General features: G+C 39.2%; 1 protein-coding gene across 2 annotated transcripts in view; it reads left to right on the top strand.

Moving 5' to 3' along the window:
- The window catches only part of LOC137168465 (thyroid hormone receptor alpha), a 138608-nt gene that overhangs the window by 95417 nt on the left and 26894 nt on the right, over positions 1-16297 (top strand). The window contains exons 1-2 of one of the 2 annotated variants that reach the window (XM_067571068.1): positions 9663-10800; positions 15348-15409. In XM_067571068.1, the coding sequence (XP_067427169.1) occupies positions 10769-10800; positions 15348-15409 (94 nt within the window). In that variant the 5' untranslated portion in view covers positions 9663-10768. Of the gene's footprint in view, positions 1-9662; positions 10801-15347; positions 15410-16297 lie in introns of those variants that run through there. The other variant, XM_067571067.1, reaches the window with a different exon arrangement.

Genomic DNA, 16297 nt, shown 5'->3' with positions numbered 1-16297 from the left:
ATGGTCGGATGTGTGTGTAGGGGGATATTTATGCAGTTATAGGAGTGTGTGAGTGTATGTGTGTGTGTGTGTGTGTGTGTGTGTGTGTGTGTGTGTGTGTGTGTGTGTGTGTGTGGATTAGTGTAGTGGAGAGAGCTGGATTAGGAATAGTGAGGGCAGATGGAGCCACAGAAAGCAGAGGACAGCTCAGGACGCCTCAGTATGTGACATCACCAGGGGATTGTCGCTTTGTGTTTGTGCGCATGTGCGTGTGTGTGTGTATGTGTGTGTGTGTGTGTGTGTGTGTGTGTGTGTGTGTGTGTGTGTGCGTTTCTCAGTCTCATTGAGCATGCACGTGTTCTTGCGAGCGCTGCCTCATGCTCTGACCCCTCCCACTCTGGATAGACGCGCACACACACACATCCACCAACACAGAGACATTGATGCAAAACTTCACATAGCCTGAGGCTGGATGTGGGATGCTGAAATAGAATTTTGTTTGTGTGTGTGTGTGTGTGTGTGTGTGTGTGTGTGTGTGTGTGTGTGTGTGTGTGTAAGTGTGCGCGCGTCAGAATTAGCAGTGTGAAGCCTCTGAATATCACAGGAGACAGTTGGCTTTCACCACTGCAATTCAATTAACATCTAAATAGACGGGTTGTTACTGTGTGTGTGTGTGTGTGTGTTGTGTGTGTGTGTGTGCATTAGTATGTCAACGTCTGTTAAAGTGCTTTTAAGAGCTTCATTTTATATAGTAAATGAGTGTATTGTTGTGTTAGGATATCCATTTGTAGCTATTTGTGATGCAGAATACTAATCATTGGTTTCTGGGCATCACTGAGTCGTCAGACTGGGTTTTACTAAACAGAGGTGAGAGGACACAGCTGAAGGGCCCAATCTTTGATCCAGGCTTGTTTCACAATAGTACCCTTATTTAATTAATCTGATTTTTTTTTTATGGGAGTGGGGTTTGATACATGTTTATTGATTCTGAATCCAGTGTCAACTCCGACTTCTTTGAGTCCCTTATTGAATCCACTGTAGTACATTTGTACATAACACAATGGTAGAAGGTATTAAATGATGGTTAAATGTACCTGTCACACTGAAATAACAAGTGTAGCCTACTTGCTTAGACACGTCTTATTTTACATGAGCTAATTTCTCCAAATACTGGAAGTTATTGATATGATGTTCATGAAACTTGGAGATTCTGACTACTAACATTGATGTGACATAATAAGCTAGATCATTTTACTAGAGAAGACTCTGCTGTTGGACTGCAGAAACGCTCATCTTGTATTCATTGACTGAAGTCACAGAGTGATGCCTCCTTCTCTATCAAACAGTCTTTGGACAACTGCAGACACTGGCTTGCAAAGAGCTAACTAAACATTAGTTAGTATATGTAAGTTTGATTTTGGCTTTTTGGTATGTTACTAATGGCATAAATGTTAATTAGCTACACCTGCCAGCAGCGCTTGTCATTTTAAATGATGTAAGCAACTTAATGTGGAGCCCTACTGGAATGTTTTTTACATAAATCTTTGCTTATAAAAAGAGCAGAGAGAAACAAAGGATGTTTCCTTATATCCACCTGACCATCCCATTCATTGTTATATTTGTTTTCTTAATATTTGAGTAGTTTATTTAGTTATTGTATATAATTTAGCCTTTAATTGCATTTGTTACTTTTATCTTTTTTACCACATTGTTTTTTAGCTCATTGTTGGCTGCTGTAACATTTTTATTCCCCTTTGGGATTTATAAGTATCTCATCTATCTCAGCAACTATTAATAAGGATTCTTTCCTCTACTTTGATTTATGACTAAATCATCAGCCTCAGCTATACTTTGTGTTTAGTGCTAATTAACAAACTAAAATAGGATGGTCAAGATTGTAAACATACCTGCTAAACATCAGCATGTTAGCATCGTCATTATGAGCATGTTAGCATGCTAATGCTAGGATATAATGCAGCCACACAGAGCTGCTAGCATGGTTGTAGACTCTTACACTAGTCTTGTTTAATCCTTCCTAGTCCATTGGAAAGTTCATGGATGGCTTTGTCACAAGTGTTCATTTCAGTGAAACAACATGGACGTCATGAAGGATCATGTAGTTCTGAAGCAGAGATGGCTTGTTCGGCAGGTGTGTTTAATTTAAGGGGAGTGTCTAACCCTTATCACGTTGACTATGTTTTCCTGGTCTCCAGTAGAGTCAGAATGATTTTTTTCAAGGTATATTAACAACTCAATCAAAGCAGCAAGGCGGCTTACATACTGTAGGGATTTGCTATCTGTTTAATGGCTGTGAACAATGACTGGGCTATTTCATAGGCAGTTTAGAATAATGCAATGACATAAAAGCAAGGATTTGCTTTGAATGCAGACACTTACATATCAGCATGTTGCTTTGGATGATTATTTCTTGTTCATTTCATTTCTTGTCCTACAGATCACAAAGGAGCTGATTTCATCACTTTTAAAGAGCCAAAACACATTATTCTCTTGGGTGCTTTTGCTGGAAACAGGCACTGATGGTGGCAGTCACTCAGTGCTCTGTGCTTTAAAACTACTATAAGCAGTCAGATTTATAATCATGGTATAAACATGGGTATTATTGTAGCCATAACAACATTTTCAATTCTTTTCTATACATTCAACTCCAGTGTAAAAAAGTAAAAATTGCGCCAGTACGCATTCAGTATGTACAGATTTTTAAAAGAAAAGTACTTCATTTGAGAGAATGCTCACTTCCTGTTTTTCCTGCCAGCATTATGTATATTTCCTAAGAAACTGATGACTTTACCAGGAACAGAATGACTCTGTGGGTAAAATGCACAAAAGTTTCACCCCCTTTCAAAAGTTGTTGTACATTGAGTTCATTAGCTGAAGGAGCACAAGCAAACAGCTGTGTATTAATTCACAAGCCCCTTAGCCATTTGACTTGTGTGACAGGCAAACAATGAAGTTAAGTAATGAAGTAAGTAGTAGAAGGACTTTTTATACCAAGATGTGATTAAATCTTTCCTGATGTTTACCATGCTTTTATTCAAGAAAGAGAGGTGTTTGTGTCTTAGACTTGTTGTTCATTTTCTACCTGGGTTTTGTTTTTGCTTTTTTTTCTCCTTTTCCATTGTGATTTTTAAATATGAAAAAATGGAAATAGTGGACCCTTAAATATTGTATGCCATATTATATGTTTCTGCTTATACAATTTAAGATAGATGTATATAGATACGTTATTTTGGATTGGATATCTTTTAGATTATCAAAACCTGTTTTTTTCTGTCTTTGAAATAAAACCACAATATGGTAAATGGAGATGTCCTTACAAATTAAGTCTATAATAATTAGTATAAATGTTTTACCACTAGAAATGACAGAAGAACACAATATTTTTGTCTTTTGAGATGGTGATTGTGCCAGAAAAGGCAATCGCTGAGTCATAATTTTATGCTGTGACTTGGTCAAGGAACACTACAGAGTACACGCTGAATTATACGACCGATCGTAGTTTGTAGTCTTTCATTACTTTCCTGGCATTAATCATGATGGTGATCGAGAAGATGAAGATGGAGATCAATTTCACTTTCACTTGTTCACCATGTTTACAGTTGTGCTTGATAGAGCACTCTTTGCTCCTATGAAGCAACATCACAGCACATGTTGTAGAAATTGTCAAACTAGGCAAAAGAAGCCAAAAAACTTCTGACACACTAGTCATGAGGCATCCCACATACTACACTGGATAAAGGAAGTAATGGTCACGACTGATGCTCATTCTAGTCTTGTTTTCCTCTGGGGGGAACAGAGACACCAAACATTGTGGCAGGGCTACCTTGGGCATTGCATATTTCTCTGATTTTACAACTTGCCGCTGTGCTCAATACTCAGAGAGGTCAAAATTGAAACTATGTGCATCCAATGAGACGGCCAATGTCCTTAATGCGACCTCAAAGTGATGGGCGACAAAGCTCTTTCTCTGTGTCTCAGAGCTCCCAGAACTGAAGAATACAACCTTGAAAGCGTACCATGGTCTTTGCCAGAAGACCACAGTGTGGAAGTCGTGTTTGTGTGTTGATAGAAAACAATGTTGCCACCTGGGGCACACTAGTGAAACAAAGCTACACTACACCTTGTCCCCGCACTGTGATCCCCATCTTGCGGTGAGAACAACTCCAGTGATTATGGCCTTTGGGCCTTTGTGCGCCACTTTCAACACCTTACCACATGACCACACATGACTGCATCCTAGCTAACCCCTGGCTTCATGTGACTAGACAGCAATATGTCACAACATTGTCATGGTTGCAGGCAGGGTTTCTCCCCAATGAAATTTAATGCCAGGATGCCATCTAATTGAAGCGTGACAGTTATCCATCACATGAGAGCCTGCGTAGTCTTTGAACCTAATCAACTTTAAAAAATAACTACGTAAATCAGTCTTTTTGTCCTCTCAAGTACTCAATGTCCTCTTTTTGGATGCATGACTGCGAGCGAGGCCACACATGCCTGCAGCGTCACCGTGAAGCTTGCCAACAGCACAACAGTTGTTGACTTGATCTCCAGAGGCAAAGCGTCAGCCCGTGGAGCAGATGTAAAGAGATCTGCCGCAGCGGTGCCAGGCAGATAACCTCTCCCAAAACCAAGCAGGTGCTGGTGGATTACAGGCTAGCATTTCTCCCGCAGAAAGAGAGAGTCAGCGCTTTTAAGTCTGATCCTGTCATAGGATATACACTCAGGATCTGTGGTTAAGAAGGCACAGCTGTGAGTGTATCAGGAAGTTTGGTTTAGGCCAACAGAGTCTCAGGAAGTTCTACAGCTGTGCCATTGAAAACATCATGAGTGGCTACGTTCTAGGAGAGTATCTCTACCCAAAACCACAAGGCCTGCAGAGGACCACTGGTGGTCACATTCCTTCATTCAGGGCATTTACAACAGATACTATATAACAACATCACGTGACCTCCTTTGGTCTACCGCCAGTGGCCTACAGAGGACCACTGGTGGTCACATTCCTTCATCTGGGGCATTTACAACAGATACCATATAACAACATCATGTGTAGTACTTGGGAAGACTGTTTTCAGACTTCTCAAAGTTTGACATGAAGGTCTACTGGTGTTTCATGACAAATACAGACTCCAGAAGAGGAAGAAGAAACACAACGATAATAACGACAATTCATGCAAGTGTTGTTCTCTTTATTGTCTGTTTCGATAGCTTATTTAGAGTTAAACGAACCTAGAAGAAATTGTTGCAATTTGCTTGCATTAAACAAAATGTCAGGAAGCTTCTGCGGAAACAAAAATAGAATACCATATGAATTACCTGCTTTGGCATTTTAATATGGACGGAGGTTGTTTGCAGAAACGAGCTGAAACTCCTGCTGTGGACGCATGTCATTTTTGCTCAACAGCATTTAAGAATTTAGCTGGATTCATGTAGATGTAGTCTCAGTTTCACACATGAAAGTGGCATTTTGGTCAACTGAGCTGGATTTTTAGGCTCTTCACTTCAATGCTGTGGTTCCATCATGAAATCCTGGCTACTGTTTTTCTGGGAATTACATTCAAGAATGCTCTACATAACCAACTAAAGAGTAGTAGAAGATATAGTGACATACACAAGCAACTTACTCCTGTATAGTTAAATATAGTGCAGTAAGCTTTAATTTATGACAGCTCACACTAGACCATACTAAAGATGACATCACATGATTAATCACATGTATGTTCAGACACAAGGATTTAACATACATCTGCTCCATTGTTCATTTTCAAAAACTTACTGTAAAAGCTACAGTTAGCCAACTTAGACCTACTGAGCTGTGAAATGAAAGTGCACATTTAAGCTCAAAGAAATATTATAAAAAGCTTCTATTCTTAATGGAGTAGTTTTCTTTCATGCTGAGAATTTGATGAGAAGATTGATCGATTGAGCTCCATATTTAGGGTACATACATGAGAATGGTGTCAGAAAATGACTTTATTATACTTGTCTAAAATTTCACTTGTAGCAGCTGAATAAATACGTGCCCAGGGGAGACAAGCAGAGAATGCAAAAGTCACAGAAAAACCAAAGTCTGAACATTATTTCTAGAGGACCCCTAGCAGAAGGATACAGCATTAACATTCAATATTTGACTATGTATTTATTATGTATGTAAAATTATTTATTTATATACTGTGCTTGCATTTGATATATAGATTATGATTTTGTAGTATGCAACTGTATCCATTCAATCTGGCTGCCTTTTTATTGACCTCTAGAAAAAAATAAGGCTGGACACCAGCGCAATGCAACATGAATTTGCCAGCACATAACAGTGTATACAGTAGGTCCGTATATGTGTGTGTGTGTGTGTGTGTGTGTGTGTGTGTGTGTAGGAGAGCAACTGTATTTCATTTAATTTATTTATTTGTTTAGCAGGGATACCGCTCATTCATCAACAGGAAAAAGAACTGTGACTTAGCCAGAGTTCTCCTAAAAGGCTAATTTTAATCTGTTGTCCCTTGCCAAATGTTAAAAAGACAAGCTAGAATTAGAATACAATTACATATCTTAATTAACACACACCGCCTAATACAGTACACATCCGCCAATAAAACAATGTCACAACACAATACAGAGTACTTAACAACAACACATACTAAAAAGTCAAGTTTTAAAATGACATACAATGAAATACAATGAAAGGGTCAATAAAGACAGACAACAGGAGGGCAGGAGAGAAATGCAAATGATATTCTAATGTTCAAAAGTTTGATGAACACTTTCAGAGTCACTGAGGTCAGACCCCATTTTTAAGCAAATGACTCATCACTGCCATGTAGGCTTTTGAACTTTTACACATGACTACAGATGACATGGTCGATTAGTTTGTGACACCCTGCAACCAACTGGTTACCCAGTGTGTCTAACAACAGCCATGTGATTTCTGCAGGACACTGAACCACTGCTCAGTCATTTAAAGTCGCTCTTAATAAAACCATTAGTTATACACCAGAAACCTGAATGGAAAAGCAGCGTCTCGGCTTTCTTTTCTTCAAATCGACATTTTCAACGCTGTTTCCTACTCTTTAGTCACCAACGCATCTGACGGATAACTGACGCTGTGGAATTTACCTTGAGGTGTTGCTAAAACTGTCAGTGCTTGGTTGAGGCTTAACAAAAGGGTGACATTGTCAGTAAAATGGAAGAGACGTTAGCGGAAGTGAGGGGAGGAAATAAAGGAGACAAAGAGAAGAGAGAAGATAAATCCAAAAGGAAATATTCACCATTTGAATAAAAGTGACAGTTAAACATTTCTTGACAAATTGTTTTAAATCTATACAGAAAAGAAAAAAATAAAATATCCTGGAAGGTTTATTTATTTGTTGTTGTTTTTTTTTTAAATAATTGAACTGTGAATGTCAGGTAACATTATTCAATGATCTAAGAACCTTTATTTGGAAGGAATAAGCATTAGAGAGGATGAAATTTTGACCAAATCTAATGCCTACAAGATTAACAATTACAAAAGTCACTTCACAGCACTCTTTACCCCATCCTCTATAGAAAAGATTGAGTTTTTGCTCATCGTCACCACTTCTTTATCGAGGACTTTGTGTCCTATGAACAATATCACTGTACTGCTCAGGCTGCAGTCCCATTGCCCCAACTGTTGTCCTCATATCCCCTCTCGCCTTGCTGTTGCATATAAATGTTAAATTGACAGGCATTTTGCCATCATTTTAAGCTGAGATTGTATTTATTACTTAATGTCATTTATAGTTGGATGGCTGGACTCCATTATTGAGTCTCAGCTTATTTCAGAGGTTTTCATCATGTGAACTGTCTCCGTAGGATTCTACCCTGCCTGTCCTCAGTAATAAGTGCAAACTTTATACAGAAGACTTTCAAATATTTGAGAATGTATTGATTAAATTGCAGAGAAAGTCGGAACCTTTATTTGAAACAGGCTTATATTACAGAGAAGTACGTGCCTGTTGGCTAAGTATTCTACATTTGATCATATTTTAGAAAGATTTCTCTTTGTTTCTCATGTTTCAAAACCTACGCCATGTTTACCTGTTGCCTTGAAAATGTCAAGTTAATGTATTTTCCAGTAGTAGTTCCACCAGTGCAACAACAGTCATGGTTTCTCTTCTTAATAAGAAGCCATAAGTCCAATGGTCTCTTCTTTGCTGTTCTTTTGATCAGTGTTAAGTGAAACCAAACTAGACACTTCTTGCATGAGTATTTCATGTTAAAAGCCCTGTAGTGGCTAAAATAGCATAATCGCTCCTTTCATTAAAGGCTTTTAAAGTGAAACAGCTGCAGGAGGTGTTTAGTTTCATTGACAGTAGTTTGACATAGGTAAAAAAAAAAATCAAGAAGCAATTGGAAATAATAAATGAAAACAGTACTTCAGGAAAGCAGAATGTGTTGAGTATGCTGTTGTTGTTGTACTGATGGAATTTGTGCTAATGACAAACAGTACAGGCAAGTCTAACCCTTTATTAGCCTTTATTAGCAATTAGCCGTTTTGTGTGTACCAGCCAAGACCAGGATTCTATTTAAGCACTTGAAGACTTTAGACTTTAGATTAGACTTTACAGTATTTGACGGTGCGTAGCATGCTGTGTAGTAGCTCTTTGCCTGAGATGCACCCTGCTAGTGATCATTCAACCACACTGCTTATACAACTGCAACTGTGGCCTTTGCAATAACTATGGGGCTTTTTTTTTCCCTATCTTTATTCAGGAGTGTGGTCTTTCAATTTTAAAGCATGGCTTCTTGATTTTACGTTTAGATTCTGTAATTCTTTTCCTCAAACCCTGTCCTCGCACTCAAATAGCCCTTTCTTGCATGCAGATTTGCTCTGCTTTTGCTCAAACTGTGTACTTTCACTCAGATATATATTGTTGCTTGCACAGATTTCCTGCTCCAGCTTCAGGCCTTCTCCTGGCACTCAGGCTGCTTCTGTGCACTCTTGAAACATCTGCTCTCAGATTTCTGCTCTGTGCTCGGATTCTTTGCACAATAACCCTGTCACAATCCCCCAACCGGTACTATTATATGTAGCTATTATGGGAAAATGTGCAGGCATTGGTATACATATTAACTGTCCTTTTAATTATAAAGGGAAGTACATTTAATAAAGCCCTGGAGATTGGGAGTGGATGTACCCTGGTTAAAGAGTAACTACCCGTACGGGACGCTCTAAGAAGTAAAGTGAACGCGCCCACAAGGAGGCAGGGATCATTACATTTGTCAACACTACACCTGGTATTCTATTGGTCGGGGGATTTTGACATGGTTATTGCACAAAAAACCGAGAGCAGAGCAGAAATCTGAGAGCAGACGTTTCACGAGTGCACAGAAGCAGCCTGAGTGTGAGGAGAAGGGCTGAAGCTGGAGCAGGAAATCTGTGCAAGCAACAATATATCTGAGTGCAAGCGTACAGTTTGAGCCGAAGCAGAGCAAATCTGTGTGCAAGCAGGAGCTATCTGAGTGCGAGGGCAGGGTTTGAGGGAAAGAATTACAAAATCTGAAGGTGAAAATCAATAAATCATGCTCTCAAATTGAAAGACCACGCTCTTGAATAAAGATGAGAAAAAAGCCCCATAATTAACTGGTTATGATTACGCTCGGAGCAAAGAGAGATCATAGTGCAATCTAATTCAATTGATGAGTTATCAAGCATTTCTGTGTCCTCATAAGACTTCACTCAGCTGTACTGGGGAGACTGCATCAGACTGCTGTTATGTAACCAAGTTAGCATTAAAGCTTAAGTGAGTTTGAATGTAGAGAGGCAAAGCAATTTTTTTTGTTTTGTTTTCTCCTGAGGTACAAAATGAAAAGAGCAAAATAGAAGGAGGAGAGGGGAAGAGGGCATGAAGGGAGAAAGTGACAAGAGTCAAGTATAAAAATATCAGCGGGGATGACAGGTGACAAGAGACGGATAGAGGACGACAAAAGAATGGAGGAAGAGAGGAAGAGGACAGGCTGTTAGGAAGAGAGGAAAGGCAAAATTAAAGCAGGGACAGGAAGTGATAGAGAGCGAGAGGGGTTGTACAAAGGTTGGCGCTAGATTGGATCAGCCGGAGGGATAATTTGGGAAACTCTAGTGAGACATGACCTTAATCTAACCCTAACAACACCCTCGAGAGTTCGTCCCTCCGTCTGATCCAACCTAGCACCTCGTAAAAGGTAGACCAGAGACTGACGAGGTGTATTATGATGACAGAGAGTATGTCATGGGCAGAGGAACTACACATTCTGAAACACACACACACACACACATACTCACATGGAGGGAGACAAGGGGATGGCAGTGGAGGCTGGACGAAAGCAACTGGAAGGCAGAGAGGGAGAGAAAGAGGGAGGGGGGAGAGGGAAATAAACAGAGTAGCCATTCCTGCCAGCAGCCAGTCTGAGGCAGAGAGCGACTATTGCCTCAGATATCTCAGCTGATAGCAACAGCTTGAGGCTGTGTTTGACTCTTGTGTACTTCAGTGAGATCGACTTCAGCGCTCAGGTCACTGGGAGGTTAGCTCACCGTGGGGCTGACCGGGGATTTAAGGATCTCCTGCTAGAGGTTTATAGATCAACAAAAGCTGTTAGCCACACTCAGACTGTAGCTATCTACTGTGTGAGTGACAACGGTCTGATATCATGTAAACAAGGCTGAAAGGGACACATGTACTAACCAAACTAGACTGCCGGGAGGCGGAAACAGCAAAAAAAAAGAGCTGCTGGGTTTCTGCTCTGCTTCTGAAATTACTGCAAAAGGAGCAACATGCATATCTTACAGCCGTACTGCATCAACAGGTTGGTGTATTTGTGTGAATATATGTCTGTGTTGATTTGTGTATGTTGAATGTGTGCACCACTGCTGGCAACACATGTTTAAAACAGATAATGTATGGAATTGAAATGTCTGTGTGTGGTAAGTGCACCTAAGAAGCGCAGGTCTGTTTCTGTTTGCATTATTGTCCTTACTGTTTTCAGACAAATTTATTAGTAGTCCACAAATGATTCCAAATGATTATTACATTAAATTACTTTTATCTAATAAAATGTCTTGCATTTTCAAATAAAACAAATCATCTAGTTATGCACATGATTCTTGAAGTACTTTTCATAAACTAATTTGTTGCTATGATTCTTGTTGCTAAAATACTTAGTTGGGAAACTCCCCCAAAGTAGTACATTGTGTTCAAATTAGCATGGTACCTTATTTGTTTAGTAGGAGGACCTGAAACCTGACAGTCAGGTGATGTAAATGTGTCTTCTTTTTTGTTGTCTTTTGTCATTGTGAGGGAGATAACAGTCGCTAAAGCATGTTAATGATTCCAAAAAGTTATTAAGTTAACAACAAACCTCCTATTGAAGCACCCACCCCACCACAGCATCTTCCTGCTGATGATCTTTCAGCTGATGCCCTCAGGACGGAGCCACAGACTGGCTCCTGTGTCTGTCTTTGTAACCACAGCATTTGTTGCAATTGTAGTACAACGTGTTCCCAGGGTGGTGTATTTAAAGCCACTACCTGTCATATGTTTATGTAATTACAGCACCATTCAAAGCTTTGTAGCAGCGTGCATTGCAGTCTGCCACAATGTCTTTTTTTTAATGCTACCATTTAGGGAACCAAACACTGTGGCTTTAAAGTGGCACTCACCAATTTTTTTTTTTATATTAACAACTGATCAAATAACCATGTGTGATGTGAAAGGTGTCGAGTTTGGATACAAAATACAAAAGCAAAAGTGTAAGGAAAGGATGAAACAGTGTGTATATCTGCTGTAACTTAAACTTCAAACATTAGCATGTCTGGCTAACTAGCTTACTACCTGCAGTAGTAACCCTGGAAACATTTAAGTCAGCCAGAGAGACGCTGTTTTCGACCAACTCGTGAAACTAATGTTAACTTAATTAGCTAATGAGCTACAGCTGATAAAAATCTGCCAATGACAGTTGATATTTCAGCTGGCAAAATCAATGGTTGCTGGCTAGAAATGAGAAGCCTGCTTTTGTATACCACTTTCTGAAATCAAGGACCCAGTGTTCTTTCTTACATTTTGAGCAGTAAATCTGCCACTGTTATCATTGTGAGCTGCATATGTGCTGTGTAAGGACCAAAAGTTAAACAGACGAAAGCAGGACGAGGTTTAGGGAACAGTTAATTACCATCCAACTCTGCAGTTCCCTTTTAGCCTTCTAGCCTCTTTTCAACTCATTGTTTTGGTTTCCAGCCATGTTTCCAGCTGTAGGGATAAAGCTTTGATAAAGTCTCTGTACACTACCTGCTCAGCTCCAAACAGCTGACAAAGTTAGCAACTAGCTGGTGAACATAGTGGAGCCTATTATTTCTCTCAGGAGTTGTTGAAGACCAAAACAGAGCTACAAAGAGAGTGTTTGACTTACACGTGTAAGGTATATTTTAATAGTGTGACAGTATTGCTCTGTGTTTGCTAGATTGCAATTTTTTCTGTTAACAACTTCACTATTCAGTCTTTTCAGCTTGTTCTGCTGCCCCCAAGTGGCCAAAAATGAATTAATGCAGCTTCAAGTTGCACAGAACATTTTCTCTTGCTGTTTTATTTCGATGTTTGCTTTTTATCACTGCAGATTGCAGTATTAGAGTATTCATGACTAATATTACAATAACTAATAGTACTCACTGTATGTCTGCTTTGCTTTGAAATAAATTATTTTTAATTTGCATAAATGGACTCTAGACTTCGTGAACATAATTTTTAGCTGCCCTCCACATCCTATAAAGTTGAGGCATTCCCTCATAATGTGGAAACATATGGTGGACATAAATCTGTCAACACCGACACATTTTTTTATTTTCATTTTTAATTGATGCAGAAATGTTCGTGTTGGTTTTTCTGTTCTTTTGCTCACCTCACAGTTATCAGCGGCCACAGTAGACGGTTTCCCACTGTGGTGCTGCCTGAACATGTGCGCAGCAATAAAATTAATAAGTTTGCTGAACCGTGAAGTGCAGCAAGAACTGAGAAAGAGACGTCACAGGATTTTTTTTTTTCTTTCTTTCTTTCTTTCTTTTTTTTTAGCTGGAAGAGAAGAGTGGTTTTGACAGCTAGAGAGAGGGAGGGAGGGAGGAGAATGGTGGTACTGGTGTTACCTAATACTGCTGATAGAAGTTTAGGGTGGAGAGGAGAGGAGAGAGATAGGGTGGAGGAGAGGGTGAAAAGCACAAATGACTGGGAGGAAAGAAGGAAAGTTGAGGGAGCCGGCAGAAAGAAATGTGCAGTAGCCAAATTGGGAGGGGCAGAGAGCAAGAGAGAGAGAGAGAGAGAGAGAGATTTTGTGGAGGAGAGAGGGAAAATGGGAATGGGAGGGGTGTGGAGCAAACAGCCAGACATTGGGATAGACAGAAAAAAGAGAGGGAGAGAGGACAGTAATCCAAATCTGCTGCCAGGAGCAGATGCAGACTCGATCCTGTGAGAGTGAGAAAAGAGGAAGGATTGAGAATTACAGAAAAAAGATAGGATGTGGGGAAGAGATGAGTGAAGGAATTATCTATATCCTGCAGTGTGTGTGTGTGTGTGTGTGTGTGTGTGTGTAGTCTACATATGTGTTTGTCCATGCATGTGAAGCATTGGTGGTATGATTTGTTCAGTTTCTGAGTGATCCAAATATACACTGAAAGTACTAGGTGTGCAAGGCTTTAAATTACATATGTGTGTGGGTACATATATATATATATATATATATATATATATATATATATATATATATATATATATATATATATATATATATATATATATATTTATATATGTGTATGTAATTAGATATGTGATTGAAAGTTTTTTTTAAAAAGTAGCATTTGGTGGTAGAGAAAATGAGATCATATGGGTGTAGAAAATTGAAAGAGACTCTCGGTTAAGCTGTTTAGAGGCGACTTATCTTCACTCAAGCAAACTTAAAGGCACGTACATGCTACCAGCAAGTCCACAAGCAATCTGACAAAAGCCCATTCCTTTTCGTTCTTTAGAGGATATTTTCACTTGTTTGTTAATGTGGAAAGTTTATCTGCAGTTTATCTGAACTGTGGACCGAGACTGTCTGTAAGCGGGCAGTCACATACTAGCCATCTAAAGTTCCAACACTATCAGCATCAAAAGAGAACTGTTGGCCACCGGACAGACACGTGTCACATCAGTTGCACAGTTGGAAAAACTTAAGAGTGAGCTAAAAGCTTCACCAGTCAGCTTCTTTATATAAAGAATAGTTGAAGTGTAACGTGAGACGTTTCTCTCCTAGTGACGAATCCACCGGCAGTTATCACCAGACTCTGCAGCTTTACACAGCTCAATTTAGCACTTTAGTGTCTTTTAGCTCATTGTTTTGGTTCTCAGGCCACAAATTTTGCTCTCTTTGATCTTGTTTCTAGCAGCTGCGGGCAGCTGTTTTCAGCAAAAAAGCTTTGTGAAACCCACTGTGTGCTGCCTTCCAAGCACCAGACTGACAGTTAGGAACTAGCTGGTGAAACAGTGGGCAGCTAAAGGAGTCAGTGGACACAAAACAGATGTACTCATCAGCTGATCAGAAACATGACTCCAAGTAATTTGCTAACACACCATAACAACTTTATAAGATGATTATATGTCAGTACTGTGTTTACAGCTTGTTCTGCTGCTGCAGCATTGAGTTTAAGTGGGTTGCTTAGTTATTGTGATGTCTGATGATGAGTTCTGAAATGATCGATTAATCAAGAGTCGATCGGCAGAATATCAATCAGTAACAGTTTTGACTATTAATTGATCACTTAAGTCATTTTTCATGCAAAAATCAACAATGAAAATAATTGGTGCAGCACTGGTAATGATTAATATTGTGTTGTTGGTGGCTTTAACTTTTTTCCTTCTTCCACAAAGTTTCTCATGTCATAAAAACTAGAGGCAGTAGTGAAATGTATATGTTTGACAGCTGAGGAATTATTGATTAGCTATCATTATCCTGTATCAGAGACTGAATTACTTAAATTGTTAAGTGTTTAAGTTATTAATTAAGCAAAAGCGAATAAAAAATTGCTGTTTCCAGCTTCTCAAATGTGAGGATTTGATACCCTTTTCTGTTTTACATCACTGTAAATTGATCTTTGGGTTTTGCACTGTTGGTCAGATAAACAAGAATTTTGGCTCTGAGAACTTTTAAATGTATTTGTTTACATTTTGTACATTATACAGTTAATCAAGTAATCAACAAATAGATGGATCATGAAAATGTTTCATTTCTGCAAATAAATAGTGTTTTTATCTTTTTCACATTGTAACATTGTCCTCTCCCTTTCTTCCTCTCTCATTCCCCCTCATCCTCTCCCTCTTGTCTCCTCGCAGGTGGCCAGATGTGCCGAAGAGGAAGAGGAAGAACAGCCAATGTTCGATGAAGAGTATGTCTGGTAAGTATTTATATTTATCCACCTTCACTTCTCTGTGTTTTTGTCGCTGCCAAAACACCAAGTGAACACAGTTTGAAACGGGTTACTTTTAAGATGCTCAGTCTTTTGATGTTGCTGGAGGATTTGGCCAGTGTTCAGTGTAGCCCGTCACTTTGTAGCTGGCTCGCCTGGGCTTTGAATGGTGTCCTAAGTGTCATTACTATGATAATCTCTTCCTCAACATTTTATATTTTCCTTCAGAGGCTTTGTCGGACATAAATTAGCTCACCTAGGTGACCAAAGCCTGAGTTTATGAGGTCTGAGTACAGCGGTAGACCGGACTCTAAAGGAACAGAACTGAGATACAGAACCACCAAAGTCAAAATGATTGACAGTTTCAAACTTCACTTAGGACCAGTTTTTACTAATCATACATGATTAATAAATTGATTCGATAAATAAATTTCAAATCAAATTATGTGACTTCTAGATGATGTGTTTTCAGGCCTGTTTCACTCCTGTTTACTGATGCAAACTCATCCTCATCAGCATCAGAATACATAAATACTAAATTGTTTTTCAATGTTTGTCTCGTATTAAAAGCCCTGCCAATCATTTGAAAGTTATAGCAGGTTCCAATCCTTTGTTTTAAAGTTTGGTGACAGGGCAATCACTTTATAATTCAATCAGAGATGGGGCCTTTAAAAGATAAATGAATCGTGTCTAACAGTGTTTTCTCTAGTGATGCACTGAATTCACTTCTCATTTGGCTCGGCTTTGTAATCTTCATTTAAATTTGACATAAAGCCGGTGTGATTCACTTCAACATGCAGCCCTGTTTCATTTGTTTTTGTCACATCTTGAAGCCAAATGTGGGCAGTAAAGCGTTTTGTGAAAATCCAAACAGCA

Source organism: Thunnus thynnus, chromosome 17 (genome assembly GCF_963924715.1).
Source record: "Thunnus thynnus chromosome 17, fThuThy2.1, whole genome shotgun sequence".
Lineage (NCBI taxonomy): Eukaryota > Metazoa > Chordata > Actinopteri > Scombriformes > Scombridae > Thunnus > Thunnus thynnus.
This window is presented reverse-complemented; position numbering and strand designations above follow the sequence as displayed.